This window comes from Cryptotermes secundus, unplaced genomic scaffold, assembly GCF_002891405.2.
Source record: "Cryptotermes secundus unplaced genomic scaffold, Csec_1.0 scaffold454, whole genome shotgun sequence".
NCBI lineage: Eukaryota > Metazoa > Arthropoda > Insecta > Blattodea > Kalotermitidae > Cryptotermes > Cryptotermes secundus.
In genome coordinates this window covers 340,843-361,463 of record NW_019729215.1, presented here as the reverse complement: position 1 = coordinate 361,463, position 20,621 = coordinate 340,843, and the positions used below count along the sequence as shown (strand labels likewise).

At 48.1% G+C, this 20,621-nt stretch overlaps 1 protein-coding gene across 1 annotated transcript; it reads right to left on the bottom strand.

The window, feature by feature from the left end:
- Positions 1 to 694: 694 nt before the first annotated feature.
- LOC111865474 lies at positions 695 to 12,840 on the bottom strand. The gene is made up of 6 exons (XM_023853557.2): positions 12,746 to 12,840; positions 9,309 to 9,401; positions 8,755 to 8,902; positions 4,799 to 4,932; positions 3,336 to 3,485; positions 695 to 2,068 (listed from the first exon to the last, which is right to left on the bottom strand). Exons 1-6 carry the CDS (start codon positions 12,819 to 12,821, stop codon positions 1,917 to 1,919), a joined length of 753 nt encoding a protein of 250 aa, XP_023709325.1. The 5' UTR covers positions 12,822 to 12,840; the 3' UTR covers positions 695 to 1,916.
- Positions 12,841 to 20,621: the final 7,781 nt, after the last annotated feature.

The following is a 20,621-nucleotide window of genomic DNA, read 5'->3' as shown; positions in this document are numbered from 1 at the left end:
GAGGGGCTAATGTTGTAAGGAAGCAGAGGTACCCTGTCTTTGTCTGGGTTAAGGTTGCTCTCAACACTCATTGTTAGAGTGCGCAGTGAATCTCATGTAACCTTATGCCATCTATCAACTAGTTCCTGTACCAAAGATCATAATGATGACTGACTCTAATACACACGAAATTAAGGATCACTTGTGTGATTAAAAATAGATTTTTTGAATGAGGAGTTCGATTACGTGCAAAGACTCAAGCAAAGTTGCGTTAATGTCCGTGGCTACCCTGCATATTTTGGAGTGTGGTGTGTCATGATATTGTGGCATGTTCGCGGCCCATAAACAACAGAGGAATGGTGTTTTTTGCGCAGTCCATGCCGATGGCCGTGCACGTCAGTGCAATTGCTAAGCAGCAATTGCACTGACGAGAGGAACAGTGTTTTGTACGTGGTCCGTGCCGAGCTATAAAGCAGGAAAAGTTAGGAGTTGCAGTTAGAGGACCACTGCGATTCAGTCGCTGTGATCTGTTGTTGCAAGAAGCTGGTAGCTGAGGCCGAGGGCAGTTTGGTAATCCAGAGGAAGGGGAACGTCCACCATTGAAGCCGCTACCAAGCAACGGCTAGTGAAGACCGTAATAGACTGAGAAGACCTAATGTGTCCCTAGTGATTTATGAAGTGTGTAGAAGAATGAGAGCACAATCCTTACTTGTAGTAACGTTCTGTAAGTGTCAGGTAAATCCGATTAGCAACACATACCCCGTCTAATCAAATTTATTGGACCCTTTGATACAACATGTGACTGTTACTGTTACACAGACACTAGTGTCCACAGTCACGTCTTCACTGCCGTTGCTTGGTAGCGGTTTTCAACGACGGACGTGCCCCTTCCTCAGTGTTCCCGAACTGTCTCCGGCCTCAGCTATCAGCTACTCGTAGCAACAGCTCTCTACGACTGAACCCCAGCGGTTCTCAAACTCACTAACTCGCCAACCAACAAACATCTCGCTCTGCAGCTCCTAACTTGTGCTGTTTATAACATCTCGGCACGGACCGCACAGAAAACACTGTTCCTCTGTTGCAGCGCGATTATTGCGTTCGTGCCTGTTTGGATGCCAAGAGAACTCTACTCATCCATTGCCCAGCAACGGCCGTTGTTTTCAGGGCCATTACTTAGGAACAACTGTTGTATAGTTGCTAATTTCGCGGTCATTGCCTAGCAGCGGCTCTACATGCCACAATATATGTATATGTGTGTGTGTGTGAGTGATAAATTAAAACAGTAGTGAAGTAAAAACTACGAATTTATGAAAATACGGCGAAAGGAGTCAATAACTTCAGTCTGACCCCATTAGGCAGGATTTTGTTGTCTGAGTTTCACGGCCAGTGGAGCCACCATTTAAACTTTCCCCCATTATCACTGAATTTGTGTCAGATCCAGTTTCCCAACTGGTGCCTTGCTTCCGTTCACTGCCCACAGTCGCCATTCCACTGACTCGTGATCAGAGAAAGGCCTCGCAAATCATAAAATTAATATCCAATTATTGCATTTGAGGTTCTTACAGCAGTGGTCATGAAGAGTTCAGTCACCTGGGTCGTAACACTGTGTGTCCGTTGAAAGACAACCGACGTTTCGGAGGAATATTTGGCCTCCATCGCCAGGGTTGACTAAGCCAAGGAAGAAACCATGAAGCAGGTAGCAAGCCCTGTTTTTTTTTTGCTTGGGGTATTCTTCGACTCTGAAGATGGATGCGACATGTTGCTCCGAAACGTCGGTTGCCTTTTAACAGACTACACGGCGTTGTGTACCAGAAGGCAAAACTCTTCATGATCTTTGGTGGAATGTTACAGATAATTTCGGTAGATGTTGGTAGACTGGAGATTAATAATAGTCAGGCATGATCTTGTAGTTACTTGAAGCGATCACAGATGGCAGCTTAGGCCGGGAGCAGCTCACTGAGAGGTGCGGAACCCAAGATGTTGTTTCCTATCTGAGTAATTACTTCCTCAGCCGTCTCCTGTACGATAGGCAACACGATATTCAGGACCTCTTTCTTGTTTTGGTTGTAGAACTGCAGAGCAGACTCGGCTGAAACATAAAGTGGAGATGCGCTCTAACGGCTGACGCAGGAAACGATGCGTGGTTAAACTATAATGGTGCTGCATAGCAAAATATTTGGACCCGGGAGAAGGGGGGTAGTAGGAGGAGAGAGACAACTGCACGCCGGGAACTTGACAGTTTGTACCTCTTGCCAGATATTAGTGGGATGAAAAGGTCGTAGGTACGTAGCATGGGAGAGATCCCAAATATAAATAAAATTGTATTCGGAAAATATGGACGATTTGGATGATCGTAATTATTAGGATGTGTCATAAAGAAGGAGGTTGTGATGGTTTGGATGGGATTCGTCTGGCTCAGGATAGGGAGCGATGGCGGACTGTTGTGAAAATGGTAATGGACGTTCAGGTTCTGTGACGGGCGGGAAGTTTGTTGGCAAGCTGGGTGACTGTTAGCTTTTCTCAAGAAGATTCTGCTTGGTCCAGACGAATGAATACAGATTACAGACTTCTGATTACGGGCTGCCCTTCGTCCTAATTGAGATATGCTGACCGCGACACTTTGTGTTAACTGACAGGGACCAAGACACCCAAGTTGCTATGCTCGCCTTACGTGTTTCCGTCCTATAAGGACATGTGTGGCGGCTCCTATGATATTAACATCTCCAGCACGAACAGCAGCAGTAACAACGCAGTATTGTCGGCACGCGGTAAAGTACTTGGTTCAGGCACTGTGCCGGAAGGTAGCGGGTTTCATTCCCGATGAGGGCACTGGATTTTTCAGTTGACCTAATTCTTCCAGCCTCACTATGGTCCTGGGGTCGACTCAGCCTCTGACGGAAATGAGTACCAGGAATCTTCCAGGGAGTAAAGGGCGGCCGGCGCGTAAGGCTGATAACCTCACCGCCATCTGTGAGCCGATTATCTAGAAAATGTGGGAGCCTCAACGTCTGACAAGCCTATGGGCCTCCACGGCCTCTTACAGGGATAGCTCAACTTCTTACAACGCAGTATTACCCAATATTTCATACCAAGTCTACGGGAGAACAGTTTAAGAACTTTCCCGAGGCCAGAACAACCCTCATGTATACAACAACCTCGTGTTTCACTTAGATAAAATGTAACTGAATACTGCTTATGTGCAAGTTAATGTGCGCATAATGGATTTACCAGGGGGGGGGCTGTGTAGATGGACGTTTGGGACTCGAAGCTTCTAGTGAAGCCTGTCACAGTTGACGCTTGTTCTTTTCCTTGTCAGTTAAGCTCTCTTTTTGCCTGCAGCCGACACTTGTACTCACAGAGTCGCCCGTTCCTGTCGTCTTTAGCGTTGATCTTAACGCTGGAATCCCCAACTCGGATCTTTGTCTTGACGTTGTTCACCTCCAGATATTCTTCACCATTCCTCTTCACGACCTTGCCGTCACCCTTCACGTCGACCTTCACGTCCGCTGCAAAAGACCCGCATTAATGTGTTGCTGTGTATCATGACTTGATGGAATTCGAAAGTTCAGTTCTACAGAAATCCTGGACTTCCTACTATATCATAAGATACGTGTATAGTGGAAGGTTGGTGGGGGGGGNTGGGGGGGGGGGGGGGGCAATATGCTACAAGCCGGAAGGTCGCGGGTTCGATTCCCGGGGAGGTTATTGGATTTTGTATTGACCTAATCCTTCGAGTCTGGCCCTGGGGTCAACTCAGCTTCTAACAGAAATGAGTACCAGGAATCTCGAGAGGTAAAGGGCGGCCGGCCTGCGCGTAAGGCTGACAACGTCATTGCCATCTGCGGGCCGATTGTCTACAAAATGTGGGAGCCTCGACGGCCTGTTTTAGGGATAGCTCTGTTGCGCTAAGGGCACTCCTACATAACTTCCCCCACTCTGAGTGCCGGCGGACAGTACGCGTTGTTGGGCCAGTGTCAGAATACACAGCAGCCAAAGCTTTGAAGGAAGGGACGAACTGAAGAGTCTGGATTGAGGCTCCGATGCCAGGGACACGCCCAAGCCCGCTGCTGTACACACTGACGGGGCACATTCCGCAATGTGTGTGGTCTCTTAGGGATTCCAGCAGGAAACGGCGAACACACAGCAAACTGATATATGTAAGATTTGAGGATTTCACGGCAGTGACCATGAAGAATGTCATCTTCTGGGATGTGGCATTCTTTACGATTTTTATGTATTTCGGTATGTCGTAACATGCGACTGCACCAGCAAACAGCGCAGTTTGTGTTGTTCCGTCTGTTTGCTGTTGTGGTTACAGAAATAAACGTGATACTGGTAGATTTTCGTCACGCGCTTGCACACCGAGAGCCTTGCATTCTGATTACCGTATTAAGGAAATTCCTCAAGTCTGATGTGAGCCCGGGATTTGCTCTGTTCGGAACTTCCATGACCGAGGCTCCTGGTGGTTTTCTCAGTCACTCAGGTACACTTCAGTTATGCCCAGTGTCACTTCCTTCTAAATGATTCCGAACCTCTGGTTCGCCATCCGAGGTACACAGTCTGGTCACTGCCAGCGACCTAAAGTAGGATATTTCGCGGTCTGATAGGTGGTCACCGCGTTTTGAAGCAATAGGGCAGGAGCTATCTATACCATGAAGACGTGCCTAATATTTTCTCCGAAACGCTGATAACCGTACTACACTGTAGGGACTCATAAGACTTGTACCTGCAAGCCACGTGTTCTTGTGAAACAGTGCGCCGTTGTAATGTTGATTTGATAAGCATTTAGTAGTACCCAAGACATGAGATTAATACTCACTGAAATTTCCCATGAAGACGCCCTGCCCTTTGAAATTTCCCAGCAGGATGCGGCAGTCCACGTCGTACTCAGCGGTGGCTCTGATGTGGGGAAGTGTGATGCTCAGTTCGACCGCCAGCTTGTCCAGGTCGGTCCTGAAATAGTTACTCCTTCAGAGCACAGCAGGTCTACCAACTGCTTTAACATTAGAAGATCGTACATTTCGCCCAAACGTTGTATATGTACAGCCGTTACTATGCGACGGCCGATAGATAGGCCAATATACCAGAGTCTTTTCTAGGCAACGGCTCGGTAAACACGTTCCCAGAGCAGTGTATCGACGCACATCATTAGAGGTGCTGTTGGAAACGGGTGTTCCTACTTGGTCCGTGACGAGATGTTATAAACAAGGTACAGCGGTAGAGCTTAGTCAGTCCCGTGTGGAGGCGGGATCGAATACCTCCACCGTAGCCCTGTGAGTCTTAAGAGGCGACAAAAAGGGAACCCAGTGCCTGGGGGTATAACTGGGCCACCCTCTTCCTGGGGGATATAAATACGGGGACCTGGCCCTCCAGGTTGGGGGAGTCTCGAATGTGAGGCACTAAAACATGGTCATGAGTTCCACGGGATTCGGACCTGAGGATGACTGCGCCGGCGAAACCAGCAGCAATTTAAAGGACAGACCCATCCTCTCGCCAGAGAGGATGTTACATAAGGATTATAACCTCAAATGTTCAGTTTGAAAACAAAATTGTTGGTGGTGAGTCTCGAGGGGCTTATCGCCAAGACGTACTGATTGGCAGTAAACCGCCAGTCGTAAAGTGACTCTGACTTTGAACTTAGTCGGGTAGTCAATTCTGTACGGGAGTCTGTGAAGAGAGGACTTGGTCACGTGAAGCTGAAGAATCTCCATTGTTAGAAGCCGTTGTCAAGGTACAGCTGATGAAGGCACGGCAGGCTGGAAAAGGCTTAGCGGGTGCTGTGGTGATTTGTGAAGATTAGCGGTGGCGCTGTAATTACTTGCGGTGTGTATAAGTGTTCAATAAATCCAATTATCCAATCCAAACCCTGTCTGTGGTCACGTGACAATATATTTGTTTTGTGGCTGTCACGGCGCCGGCTGATTCTTGCTGGTTGGTTTACTGCTCGACACTAAAGGTAGAGGCGACATGTTCCTCCGAAACGTCGGTTGATTATTATCGGACTATGGGGCGTTATATCGCGAACAAATTAGTTCGCAAATTTAAGGCATGATATGCCCGTCCACTTGTCGACGTGTATACCTCGGTACGATCTAGGAAGGTTCACTGATTGTCGTCACTTTCGTCAGGGTTTAAATGTGGGGCAATATTGGCCACTGCCACTTCTTTGCATATGCAAGTCGAACAGTAATGTTAGTAAAAAGGTAAATTTGTTCGTTCGCTTCTATGAGCGCCATGCATTCATAACATTGGCACCAGACGGAGGTGTATGGTCAACCTAAAGTAACGTGTCCCCGTTACCTATTGCGTAGGTGGCTGGGTGGGCCCCAAAGCCGAAGTGGGCGATGTGGAAAAAGGTAAAAGGCAAAGCTATCCCTGGAACAGGCCGTGGAGGCCCATAGGGCTGTGAGACGTCGAGGCTCCAACATTTTCTAGACCATCGGCTCACAGATGGCAGTGAGGTTGTCAGCCTTAGGCGTCAGCAGCCCTTTACCCCCAGGAAGATTCTTGGTACTCATTTCTGTTAGAGGCTGAATCGACCCTAAGGCCATAGTGCGGCTGGAAGGATTAGGTCAGTTGAAAAATGCAATGGACCTCATCGGGAATCGAACGTGCTTGTAGCCTGGTTGCTAACGTATCGTTAGTATATATATTTCTTCTCAGTTTCCTTCTGTTTCTGCATTGATCGAAGTATCCCCCTCAGTAGTTCGCTTTCAGCTGCAGCGTCTGTTCCTTGCTCAAAGTGAGAGACCAAGTTTCACACTCAGCCGACTGTGAGCGATGATTGTTTTTACGCGTGCTGGTTCTCAGAAAGGACATGCCCACGGAAAGTCCTCTTACGTAAACAGAAGAAACAACAGGCCTGGAGGTCATGTGCATTTATTGCGTTCCTTCCTGAATAACAATGGATTCTGCACGATTATACCGAGTGGCCGAGAGGTCATGTCGACTTTCTGTTCCCGTAGAACGTGCACAGGGTGTCGATTGCATGACCTTGAGCCGTATACTGCCCGAATCAGATTTGTTTAATCACCTGTCATAGTCACGTGTTTGGGGTGACGATAGGCGGGGTTTGGATTGGCAATCGGATGTATCAGTCGCTTGCAGAACGTAACTACAGATAATTATGGCAGTCTCACTGGCTTACACACTCCGAAGATAGCTATAACTAAAGCACACATACAGTCTCAGTTTGCTATATCTTCATCATTCGTTGCCTGGTCACGGATACTAACAATGTCCTTTGCTTCCGTGCTCACGTTCGTACCCGCTGGCGACTGTCTCACAACTAGTCTTCGCTCAAGCGAAAGTACGTGTCATCTGTATTTACGTACAGCTCTGCATGTAACTGTAGTGTATGTGTGCACAATGTACTCGTACACAGGGGCTGTTATATGCCCATGTTGCAGCGGCTGCCTAGTCACTTGAATACTCTTCACTTCAGAGTCAAGGTCACATTGCTACTGACGGTCAGCTAGTCAGTAAGTCTTGCTGTCTAGCCCCGTCTGGGGCTCATGACCAGATATTTATTACTGTTTGACTGTTACAGTCTTTTTTTGTGGGGCACCCTATCTGAAGAGAGGACGGGCCTCTCTTTTGTAGTATATGCTACTGGTCCTTGCCAGCGCAGTCTTTCTCGGGTCCGAGTCCCTTGGCCCTCGCGACCATATTTTACTGTCTCAGATTTGAGACTTAGAGAGAGAGTGAGAAAGAGAGAGACACACACTTACGGATCATCTTCAGAGGGAACATCAATACTTATTCGGAAACCACCATCACAATAGGTGTTCTGATTGCTAAATTACACACATACACACATAATGCCCGGAACACACAATGTACACAATATTCAACTTTTCACAGTCACAGCAGCCTTCCTGGTATTAAAACTTTTAAAGTGTTTAAAAAATTTAGCTTACTTGGACTTAAATATATTTAATAGACACGGACAAATAGAAATGGAAATATACAGAAAACCCACAACGACAGACATAGCAATAAATAATAAATCATGCCACCCTAAAGAACAAAAATTGCCAGCATATAGAAATTGGATACACAGACTTCTTACACTGCCCCTTGAGGAAAATTAATACTTTTATTAATATAACACTAAATAATGGCTATAGGAAGGAAGACATCACACATTTATATAACAAACTTAAGCGAAAGGTGGGTAACCCGGATAATAAAGACGAAAAAGAACAAAATGGATCACTTATACTTATACAGGAAATTACATACGAAAAATCACAAAACGATTAAAAAACACTAACATAAAGACAGCCTTCAGAACAGCCAACACAGTAGGTAAACTAATAAATGAAAAACGAGAAATAAACCCCTACGAACAAAGTTACTTTGACAGACTATCCTGTGTATAACATCTCGACACGGACCGCGTAGAAAACACCGCTCTTGCGTTACTGTGCAATTGTTGCGCTCGTGCTGTTGACAGAGCCGTTACCTAGCAGCGGCTGTTGGATAGTCGCTTATTTCGCTTTCGTTGCCTAGCAACGGGTCTATATTCCAGAATATGATCACACCTCCCATAGCTCAATCTTGATACTGTTCCTCCATTTCATTCTCTGTGTGCAAGTTGACGTTTTGCAAGGGGTTTGCCTGCGTATGGCCGACCTCTTACCTGCGGCTTTTAATGCTCTTCTGCTATGTTTCTAATATTGGGGCAGACCGTACTACGCATGCTCAGCTCTCACTCGATCTTAAGTTTCTAGATATTAATCGATTTGTTGTCTGTTGATTGCTGCTGCTTACTTTAGTCTGTTGATGACGAAGCCAGTGCCTCCATGGGCAACAATGTTCTGCAGGTGCGCGCGCAGCTTGATGGCGTCACGGTCTCTGTTCACTTCTAGGGCCGGCAGCACGAACGGGTCCGCGGGTGGCACGTTCATCTTGGGGATCCCTGCAAAGTAACGCCGCCCATTCGTGTTATGTTAGGTCTTGTGGGAGATCCAGGATAATATTAAAGTAGACAAGAAATTAAATCCCATTCACGGAAAATTTAAGAGCAGAGTTACAGAGTTACAGCTGGACAGGGCATGTAGCATGCGCGGGAGAGAACAGAATACACGCAGAACCTGGGCTGGAAAAGCAAGAGGAAAGAAACTATTTGAAGACTCATGCATGGATTGGATAATTATATGAACACTGACGGTAAAGAAATTAAATTTGGAGTTGTGCACTGGATTGAGCTGGCTTAGGATAGGAATCAATGGTGGGTTCAGTTGTGTGCAGCAATGGCGCTTTGGGTCCAATAGAGGAGAGTTTCTAGCGTGGCTGAGCGACTGTCAGTTTTTAAGACTGCTTACCTTTGTTGAGCCTTGGTCTCAGAGCCTCCACGGAGCTGATTACGCAAGCATCGAAGTCAGGATCGCTCTTCTTGCACAGCTTTACATAGCTCGCTGCAACAGAGCAGTGCTTACATAATCATGTCACACTTCTGGGAGAAAATGTGAAAATCGCTTCGTAATGGGACATTGCACGGCGTGACACAGGACGCGATGGGGACGGGGCTTGTGACTAGCACATGAGTAGGTTTCTGATGAAAGTTACCCGGACTGAAATATATTTTTTCATCAATACGTAATTTGGTTAATCCCTTGGTGCCTGATCGGTCGTTAAATTGCTGCTGATTTCGCCAGCACTTTCATATATAGCTTCTGCGTCCTCGGGATCCATGACCAAGATTTCTATTCTCTCCTTGACATGAACGTGTTTCGAAATGGGGCCTCCTCTTCGACGAAGGAAGAGTCGGTGTTTGTATGTAGCGCTGCGTTCGTTGCACCGCAGTTTCCGCGCTGTGGGCTCTGTGTCACTGCACTACATTATTTTTTATTGCTAGTGGGGTGGGACTAAGTCCCTTGTACTGCGGCCACTTCTGGCCTATTGTACCAGCCCCAGATGATAGGTGAGGGTGATTGTGGAGCAATTGGTGGAATGAAGATTGGCAGGGGAAACCGAAGTACTCGGAGAAAACACGCCCCAGCGCCAATCTGTCCACCACAAATCCCACTTGACCAGACCCGGGCCGCCAGCGACTAACCGCTTCAGCTACGGCGCGGCCTTTGCACTACACTAAGTAACGTTTATACAGAGGTTTCTTGCCAATGCAGGCTCGTGCACAAAGTTTGATATACTATAAAGAGTCAGCCCTTACCTCACAGGAAACAGTACATTTCCGCTACAAAGCCCACCCGGTTAATTTTGGGGAAGTAATCGCTGTTTATTGTGAGAATCATACGGGACGCACGGGCAGAGTTTGTTAGTATTAGAGCAGGCGGTGTTTTAGCAGATCAGTGAGACAATAACATAACGGGCTGCGGGCTTCAGGGACCGCGTCCAGGGCGGCTCCAGTGTGCCTCTCCCGGAAGGTTACCATTCATCTGTCTCCATTGCCGGGATTAATCCATGGAGCTGTACCTCCACTGTCCCATACGTGTTCATGAAAATGCATAATTGCTGAGTGTCTATTTTTGTGATCACCCTGTTGCCGCGCACTTCGTTACAGTGAGGGGCGCCGACAGTGAAAGTGGTCAGCACAGAGCAGACCGCGTTGCTGTAACCGTGTCTGGCCCTGCATGCACTTGTGATGGGTAGCTGCAGTGCGGGCTGCAGGCTGATGGGCTGATTCATTCACCGGACTGACTGGTTGCACTGGGTCGTTGGAATAAGAAACTAGACCGACTCATTAATTGATTCGCCTGATTGCACTGACTTATTAATTGGATTTGTTGTGTAACCGACAAAAATAATAATCAAGGCAAAAGGTAAAGCTATCCCTGTAACAGGCCGTGAGGCCCATACGGTTGTGAGACGTCGAGGGGCCCACGTTTTCTAGACAATCGGCTCACAGATGGCGGTGAGGTGCGTAAAGTAATAGGCGTGTCGCGGAGCTTGCAGGTCCTCTGCGGGGTTCAGAGCAGGAAATCGGGGCGCGCGGCGGTCGAGCCGAGAGGGTCCAGTAGATCCCGGGGCTCACGGCTTCCCGCCTTACGCGGGAACACGTGACTTTCGTCGGTTTTGAACCAATAGGAATGCCAAGATTCGATGTAGGGGTGGGGAACTCGGTTCGAATCCAGCCAGCTGGCAATAAGGAACTTGTGTTAGCGTCGGACGCCACTGCGTCGCTGGTACGAGGCATCAGGGGGAGGGCTTTTTGTTTAACTTCACCGGGCAACGGACGTGTTTTGCGACTTCGAAAATTCGTTATAATAAATTAACACCAATAGTGGATAAAGTGACGCGAGGGAGAAATCGAGCACGTCACTACGCCTCGTCGCTTCTGCGCATTAAGTAACTCGCTGTTAAGGGTATAAGCACATTCCCCACTGAAGTGAATCCTTGTGGCTGGGCATGCTTCCCAGTTGGTGCGACCCTGGAGACAGTCACAACTTCACCAGCTGAGTTACATAACCTGACCCATCCACACCTCAGCCAACGCCGCCCTTGACTTGGTCATAACTGTTTGATTGAATTAACTGATCTTCCTCACTGATTGATTGAATATACTGACTGAACTGATCGATCGGACTGACTGATTAACTGATTTGAATGCTTTTACTGACTGGTTATTGAATTAGCCGAACTATTTATTTTGTGTGCCTGTAAAGCGGAGGTTTTCCTGGCTTTCCTCAGTATCTTAATGTGGTTTCGTATGGGAACCTCGCGCCACACCACAGGCTCCTCTTTCTGCACTCATTTTACAGTTCATGAAAGTCCCCTCGCATAATTTCCGTTTGTATGACTTCTGTAGGTGAAACAATGGCTATTTCTTTGAGCAGCATTAATCGGCTGGTCTTTGTAATTGAGACGCAGTGTGTTTTCTAAGCGTCAGGAAAAAAGTTATCCTGCGATCTATTTCCTGCCCTGACCCCTTCAGCATTTTGGGCAAACATTTTGTACGTTCTGCAGAAACGAAACGGAATTTTTATGCCATTTCAATGGTCTGTAATCAACTAATTATCTATTCACACTTGAAGCAGTGAACAATATAAGATCGCAATTTCGATATATCGATATAGTATGTCGATTACGATGTATCAATGTAGTATTGTCATTAAATCCTGATTTTGCCGGAAGTTGGAGACAGGCTATATCATAATATCCGGTCGCGCGATTAAACGGAGGGCCAAATACGTGAACGGCCGTTGGGAAAATTATCAGGCCGTCAGATGAACATATTTGAAGCAGCAAATTTGAAAGAAACATAAAAATGCAACAAGATTTTTAAAGAAGAGAAGGTACATAAATTACCCTTATCCCTAAGTTTTGCCGGCTGGGCTGTAGGAATGTCTAACGGGGTGTAAGCATGTGATACAGTTGCAAGCCTCGAGCAACACGCAAGTGAAATAGCGGATATCGAAAATAAACATAGCAAGTAAGGGGATGTGCACACAGAGTAACAGCCGTGGCGCTGTGGCTTGCCTTTGCTTAATTACCTCGAAAACCGCAAGAAATGCGGGAAAAGTGACCGGACATGAACTGTATGTTTCATGTTTCTCTGCAACTGTTGTTTGGCTCCGACAGATGTTCAGGGAGTTGCGCACGTGAAGCCGGCTATTGTTATCTGATTCTAACCCAAATTGCAAGTGTCAACGGAGTTAGGGGACGTCACAGTGCGCAATATTGCGACAATCCGACAGACTTACGGACACGCCTCGAAGCGTCCAGGCCCGTTTTGGCAAACCTTACCGTTCGGATTCCGTGGGTAGGAACGCAAAGCTTAAGAAGAACACTAAACACTTACGTATCTTCCTGCAGAGGACCCCAGGGAGCACTACGGTCACAACAATGAGCACTGCAGCTGCGAGTCTGACCGCCATGTTGCGCAGGAAGTGGACAATTGGTAGGCATGGCGCGGTTCCCGGGCTTATATAGCAGCTGACCTCGGCACTGCAGCTCCCTACACTCTCACCGCCCATGTTTGCTCTGTATTTGCTCTGCCCGCACTCTCTCTTTTCCCTTGTTCATCCATTCACTCATTCATCAGTTCATTCATGACCGGACTTTGAGGTTCCGATTTCAAACCTTGGTTCGGAGATGAGGTATCGTGACTGGTGTTCTTTCGTGGTTTTCTCAGACCCTCAAGACAAATTCCGAGAAGTGGTTAGGCGCGGCTGTCCGAGCAGTTTAGCGCAGTGTTAACTATCTACACATATTCGCGAGGTGCTTGGTTCGAATCTCGTCCTTGACGCCGGATATTTGGACAGAAGTTTTTCATAGTCTTCCTCCGTTCCTCCATAAAATTGCAAGATAGATGCTACAAGCCGGGAGGTCGCTGGTTCTATTCCCGATGAGGTCAGTGGATTTTTAAGTTGACCTAATCCATCCAACCGCACTATGGTCCTGGGGTAGACTCAGTCTCTAACAGAAAAGAGTACCAGGAATCTTCCTGGGGCTAAAGGGTGGTCGGCGCGCAAGGCTGACAGCCTTACCGCCATCTGTGAGCCGATTTTCTAGAAAATGTGGGAGCCTCGACGTCTCACAACCCTATGGGTCTCCACGGCCTGTTACAGGGATAGTGCACTCTCACAGAGATCTCTGTGGTTTGTACTGCGACAGCACACAAATGCAACTCCCGCGCCAGGCAAAACTTCTCTTTAGTACCCAGGCATTGGGATCCTTGTAAGTGACTACTTATGGTTTCAGTGGCCCACTCAACTCGATGTGGGTTCCTTGTCACCACGGCATAGCACTTCCTCAGCGCTGCCTCCAGGGACTGCATTGAACAGGCAGGGGGTTGTGCGGTGGGCTGCCTCCTCAGCGTGTCGCCTTGGATGTGGTCGGACACGGGATGGGGGGATGTGTTGAGTGGATTCAAGTGGCGGGCTCTTGTGAAAACGGTAATGAACCTTCGTGTTCTGCAAATAGAGGAGCGAAGCGACTGTGGCATCACCACAAGAATCGCGGACAGTGGGTGCGGACCGCGGTGCTCACCGAGTAACGCCTGTACACGTACGCCCTGTCTAGCCCACTGGCTGCTCAATTCATCATGTGAAAGGTTACGTCTGGCTTCTCTCCGCTTCCTGCTGACCTCTGATGTTTATCCTGCTACAGTGCGCACACAAGTGTTACTTAGGTGGTGTAGCGCTCTCTTAGCTAGGTACCGGTGTTCTGTCTGCAGGGCAACCGGAAGCAATACATTCCTCCGAAACGTCGGTACCCAGAAGACCGCAGTGTGAGTCTACTTGCCTGTACCACTTTCTAGGAACCTTATCGTCTGTTGCATTGGAGTTCGACAGCGGAGGCTGTGAAGAGTACTGTGACACCGTATAGTCCGGTACGAGCTCTCCTAGAAAGTAGAAATGAATTTATATGGCCAGTGGGGGACACGCGGTAGCGCAGTTGGTTGAGACATTGCGCTACAAGCCGGGAGGTCGCGAGGTCATTGGATTTTTCAATTGGCCTGATCCTTCCAGCCGCACTATGGCCCTGAGGTCGACAGAAATGAGTACCAGGAATCTTCCTGGTGGATAAAATAAGGTCGGCCGACGCATAAGGCTGACAACCTCACCGCCATCTGTGAGCCTCGACGTCTTAACAATCCTGTGGGCCTCCTCGGCCTGTTACAGGGATAGCTTTACTTTACTTAATGTCCAGTAATCGCTAGGGGCAGCAATAGGACACGCGAACCGTTAACGTAGGGGGTCGAGATGTGTACTGTAAGAATAGCAAGTTACTCGGGGTGCCGGAGGGCGTAACTGCGATGGCTTGTAGTGTAAGTAGGTGACAAGGTGAGCTTATTCAGCCTGGAAGTGGCGCACACCAGACAAAAGCAACCAACGAACAGAACATGTATTCAAAGCGATGTGTTCCGTTCCTAGCGCAAGAAATGCCCAACATCTGAACTGACGTACTTGGGCCGCAGTTCAGTCACTTGCAACATAATGTTCATACGTAGAGCTCAGTTTGCGTGGGAAGAGCAGTGAAGTCTTGTGGTCGATCAACGGTGTCAAGATAGATGTTTCGAAAATTTTCTGTGTCCATCATCAGGGTGACGATGAAGAAGACACGCTGGATACTGTCCCCATCTCGACACGGCTGAGCAGCTGAGGAGGCTTCATCTCGTACAGTCGCTATGAAAGCTTCAAGTAATATATTGTAGCGTGTAGAGCCGTTTATAGGCAACGGCTCGGTAAACACATTCCCGCCACAACGAATACGCATGCAACAATAGAAGTACTGTTGGAAAGGTGTCTTTTACGGTGGTCCGTGTCGAGAGGGTTATAAGGTGTATAACTGGAGCAAGAATTAGCCAGTTGGAAGGGAGCTGCCATTCAGAGAGGGAAGCAGAGGAATAGCCGTTGTTAGAAGCCGTTATCAGGCAACTAGTAGTGAAGACACTGCGGGCTGGAAAAGTCTTAGCATGTGCTGTAGTGATTTGTAAAGTGTGGAAATTAGCGATGCCGCTGTAATTAAGTGTAGTTACGAGTTGTGTTAACGTGGTCAGTAAATCCAAATCCCCGCCGAGAGTCACTGATACACGTGACGATACACAGAGTGGGAAATATATTCCTCAGTAACCGCGAATAGACTACACGCAAGGGTTAGCAGAACGTGGGTCGCGACCTGCTGTCCAGCTGTCAGTGACTGTTTGAAACAGAACTTTGACAAGTAATTAAGATTTAATACAATTTATCTGCAGCCTGCGAAATATTTCGCAAAATTTTGTGACTGCTTACTGTAGGCGTAGAGTGGCTGTGAAGCTATTGAGGTTCCTGCTGTCGCCTTACAGCCTTGTAGGGACCTGCAACAGTGTTCAGAACTGTACTTCTCACTTACCGGCAGAGATGTATTGTTTTAGGGTATCCGGGTTTCACAGAGTTTCGAGAACCTCTGACAACGAGGAAGGACGGACGGACGGACGGACGGACGGACGGCCTTGCTAGGCAGTCGACTGACACAGCCAGAGAGTGTGACGGTTGCGCAACTGTGCAGCGTCACTGTGAGCACCTGCGCCGGACAGTGGCAAGCCTCAGCTCTAAGACGGAGCGGGCTGGCCAGGTTCGAACCTCCGGGCGTGCAATCCCAGCTGTCTTTCGCAGATTCCGTGATAGTGTCGGACCGCTTCCTTTCAGATGCTTTCCAACTCATTTCTGTCTGTCATCCATCCAGTGAACGCTTGTAGTCTCAGAAACTTGGACGCACTGGCCGGGGTGTAAACAGTTGCATAACGAGGCGTTTCATAGCTTTCACTCCTCGCCAGATGTTGCTGGGATGAAGTTAAGGAGAGTGAGATGGGCAGCCTGTATAGAAGAAAAATGCGTACAACGTTTTGGTAAGGAAGTCTGAAGGGAAAGATCGCAGGGAATACCTGACCTTAGATGGTAGGATAATATTAAAGTAAGTGGTAAAGTCGTAGGATGGGAGCCAGTGGCGGACTCTTGTGGACACGCCGCATGAACTGCTGGGAATGCCTCGAGTAAGTGGACAGCTGTGATTACTTTCTGAAGACGGACTCCGCCTCCGTTTAGTTACGGAGCCCACTCACACTGCGACTCAGCGGAGCTTGCGGAACCTGCGGCTTTGTAGCTTTCCTAATGTGACATGTAAACCCATTGCCAGATCGGGGGAATCAGTGAAATGTGGTCATGAGCCCGTCGTGGCTCGGACTTGAGAATGACTGCCCTGGCGGGGACGGCAACTGTTGCAAACAACAGACCCGTCCTCTCGTCAGAGAGAGCGCCCCACATCGATAAACTGCGCAGCTGTCTGACAGTAACAAAAATCTAGTCTTGGGCCTGAGATGGGAACTTGAGGCCAAGACAGACCGTCGGTCGTAATGTAATTTTGACTTCGATTTTGGGTTCTGGGGGAGTCAGTTGAGAGTTGCAGTTGTGAGAAGTGAGAAGCCGGAGCAGGGTTCGGGAACCCACAGGAAATGGAACGCCTGCCATTGTGAGTCGCTAACAAACAATGGTTGTTATATTATCGCCTGTGCACACAGCTGTTGCTGGCTAATGGCTCTGCTTGTCGCGGTATTACTCATGGTTTATGGCGTGTTTGCTCGTTTGTGCATCCTGTTCGGACTCTGCAGTTTAAAACATTAGAAGGACAATATGAACGAAAGTAGGGAAGGCACTGCCCGAGTTTCGAAGTGTAGACCTTTTGCTACGATGGCAAGGAAGAATGTAAGACTCTGCTCCCACACTGGCTTCGTCGTGTCTGTCCGCGTGTAACGAATGGGGAACCAGCTGAACTCATTTTCCCACAGTTTCACGAGAACTTCTTACCGAAATTTGTCGAAACATCCCAGTTTACGTTTAAATGTACACGTAACCACAGCAAGGGACACTTCTGCGCACAACTCGTGCGCAACTCGCTACTTTGTTTATCGAAGCTAAACATGTCTCAAACAAAAGTTGTAGACAAAAATTAAAAAGACAAATTTATGCCCCAATTAGTCTTTCAGTGATTCATACTGTTTCAGAGTTAAACCTGAGCGACCGAATGAACCGGAACTGTTATGCTTGAGGTGCGCACTCGGACAAAGAGAGGCGGCAGGCGACAGTCCGCTTGACGCTATTTCAAACACATGTTTGCAGACTTTATAACTTTCCAGTAGATTGACGCTGATGAGTCATCTTTTCATTTTGTCTCTAAATCGGCCGAGTTTTAAATTACACTTCCTGATACACGAAAGTTCAGGGGAAAGTTTTGTGACATTCCAAGTGACGGTCCCACCTCTCCGAACCAATCGCTACGACCGCGGCTACTGTAAAGCCTGGAATTCGAACCCCAGAAGGGTCGCGTGTAAAGGTTGAACTCTCTTTCGTTATGGCCGTAACTTCCCTGTCTGGCTTCATAGAAAAAAAAAAGGTTCTTTTTCAGAAGCTAATAGCCGGAAGATCGCCGTTCAGTTCCCGATGAGGTCCTTGGATTTTTCAGTTGACCTAACCCTTCCAGCCGCACTATGGCCCTGGGGTCGACTCAGCCTGTAACAGAAATCGTTACCAGGAACCTTCCTGGGTGTAAAGGACGGCCAGCGCATAGGGCTGACAACTTCTCCGCCATTTGTGAACCGATCGTCTAGAAAATGTGGGAGCCTCGACGTCTCACAGCTCTGTGGGCCTCCACGGCCTCTTACAGGAATAGCTTTATCTCAGCTACTTAAGAATTTCCCCGCTCAATATGGAATCCGAAGGTTTATTACCCTATTCACAACAGCCCCCCCTTGGTCGTTATCCTGAGCCAGATGAATCCAGTCCACGCTCTCGCTCCCTATTCTCGTACGATACACTGTAATAATACACTCAGATATAAAAGGAGAGGTAAAACTATCCCTGTAACAAGCCATGGAGTCCCATTGGTTTGTGAGACGTCGAGGCTCTCACATTTTCTGGACAGTCGGTTCACAGATGGCGGTGAAGTTGTCAGCCTTACGTTCCGACCGCCCTTTACCCTGCAAAGATTCCTGGTATTCATTTCTGTTTGAGGCTGAGTCGACCCCAGGGCCATAGTGTGGCTGGAAGGTTAGGTCAATCGAAAGATCCAGTGCCTGCTTCGGGAATCAATCCCACGTCCTTCCGGCTCATAACACAGTGCCTCAAGCAACTACAGTACCACGTGCCCCAGTAATACACTCAAACCTACGCGTAGTCTTCCAAGGAATGTATTTTTTTCAGGTTTTCGACTAAAATATCTCGTGCGTGCTAATTGCTCGACCATCTTCTCCTTTTTGTCTCCCTAGCAAATGTTTGTGCCAGTTTCCCATACTTTTGTGTTTTAAGAGCGTAAATGTGAGGAAGCATGAGCAGTGTTGTGACGTGAGATTCCGTTTCTGTTTGGTTAGTTAGTTAGTTAGTTAGTTAGTTAGTTAGTTGGACAGCTAGAGGCCGCGCCTTGGGCCTGCTGTGGAATATACAAAACTGTAACTTTGCGTATAGTTTTATATGGGTTTGAAACCCCGTCTCTCACGTTAATGGGGTCGTGTCATAGCTCGGGCTCCGTCCGACGTCAGGTCATACGGAATTTGTGGTGCATAATGGGACACTGAGGTGGGTTTCATCCGAGTGGTTCCGTTTCCCCTTCCAATTCACATTCCACCAACTGCATCCTGTATAAATGCTGGTGATTTCTTGAGAAACGAAGCAAGTTTTTGAACGAGGCCGGGTCTCCGTGGGGCGGTTGCTAGTGTCATTCTCTTGGATGGGACAGGACCTAGCGGTCGCTTGAATAGTGACAGTAAATGCGGACGGAACGTCGCGCAAAACTTCAACCGCTAAGACTGCATGTATGGAGGCGGTGACACTCTTCGTATGCTCGAGTTCAGATCTCGGCCACACTCTCCGGACTGAGGGTTTAGTGAATGCTGGGATAATGCCTGATGTCAGGCCACGACTCTTCCATATTCATTACTGATCAACCCTACCGTTCGACGCTACACACGGCTATTCTCGCTTCAGCAGCCAGACTGGGATGGTACGTGAATTGGTAGGAAACGGGCATGGGCCAGTTTGCCCGGAGCCACTCGGAAAACCACGGCCCAGATTCGATCAGAGAGCCTCCCAAATGGGAGTCGAGAGCGTCACTGACACGCCCGTGCTCTCACGAGCGTCCTCAAGCAAAAGCAAGCCCAGGCGGTGAAGGGTGTTTTATCGCTGTGTAATGAAACGCCTCCAGACCTTGGCCGCTTCCTCGTATTTGTGGTTTGTGGGTTGTCCCAACATTTGTTTCGGTTGAACTGCACGTCAGAGTCGGTCGGGGGCGATCCTGAGGCAGAACTGTGATCTTGCTGCATTTCAGCGCCCCGCTGCAGTTGGCATTGAAACGGTAAAGCTTTCTCTTTAACAGGCCGTGGAGGCCGACAGGGTTCAGAGACGTCGAGGCTCCTACATCTTCTGAACAATCGACTCACAGATGGCGGAGAAGTCAGCCTTACGTGCCCCCAGGAAAATTCCTTGTACTCATTTCTTTTAGAGGCTGAGTCGACCCCAGGGCCATAGTGCGGCTAGAAGGATTAGGTAAATTTAAAAAAGTTCAGTGGCCTCATCGGTAATAGAACTCGCGACCTTCAAGTTTAGAGCATAGTGTCTCAATCAACTACCCTACCGCGTGCCCCCGTTGCATTTGGTATTACGAGGGATCTCCAGAAAGTAGCGTCTTTCTATTTTAGGCAACTGATGTAGGAGCGCGGGAGAGCTCGCGCATGAGCGGTAGCGTCACATGACTCACTGCTTTGTAAACCATCACTTAGTGTTTGTTCTTGTCTCTACGCAGTGAGATATGATGTGTGCTGCGAGTGATAATCTCGCCAGCTGCGAAATTTACGCTGTTATCCGCTTTCTTTATGCTAGAAATGCTACGGAAATCCACCGCGAATAATGCGCGACGGATTACGGCGTACGAGTGTAAATGAAGTCAGTATTGTACACTCGATAGACGAGAGGCATACCAAAATAAGGCAGTACATGTTGCATAGAAGGAGGGACTACTTTGACCTCATTAGGAAAGGCTACAAACAAAAAACACGGATCGCAGTAGCTCGGAAGGGGCAGTAGTTCCCGTGAATTTCAGTGCACGTATAGTGCAGTGACGAATGTTAGAAGGATTTTATTTCAAATCTTGGTATTGTTGCATAATGGACGACAAAGAAGACCGAAAATAGACTGTAATCTTGCGGT

What these genes read in the sequence shown, in the direction of transcription:
- LOC111865474 (XM_023853557.2), bottom strand. Translation starts at nt 12,821, where the DNA reads ATGGCGGTCAGACTCGCAGCTGCAGTGCTCATTGTTGTGACCGTAGTG. An exon ending in GGTCCTCTGCAGGAAGATAC is followed by an intron (nt 9,402 to 12,745) that starts GTAAGTGTTTAG and finishes GCTCTGTTGCAG; the next exon opens with CGAGCTATGTAAAGCTGTGC. An exon ending in CGTCTTCATGGGAAATTTCA is followed by an intron (nt 3,486 to 4,798) that starts GTGAGTATTAAT and finishes GGTCTTTTGCAG; the next exon opens with CGGACGTGAAGGTCGACGTG.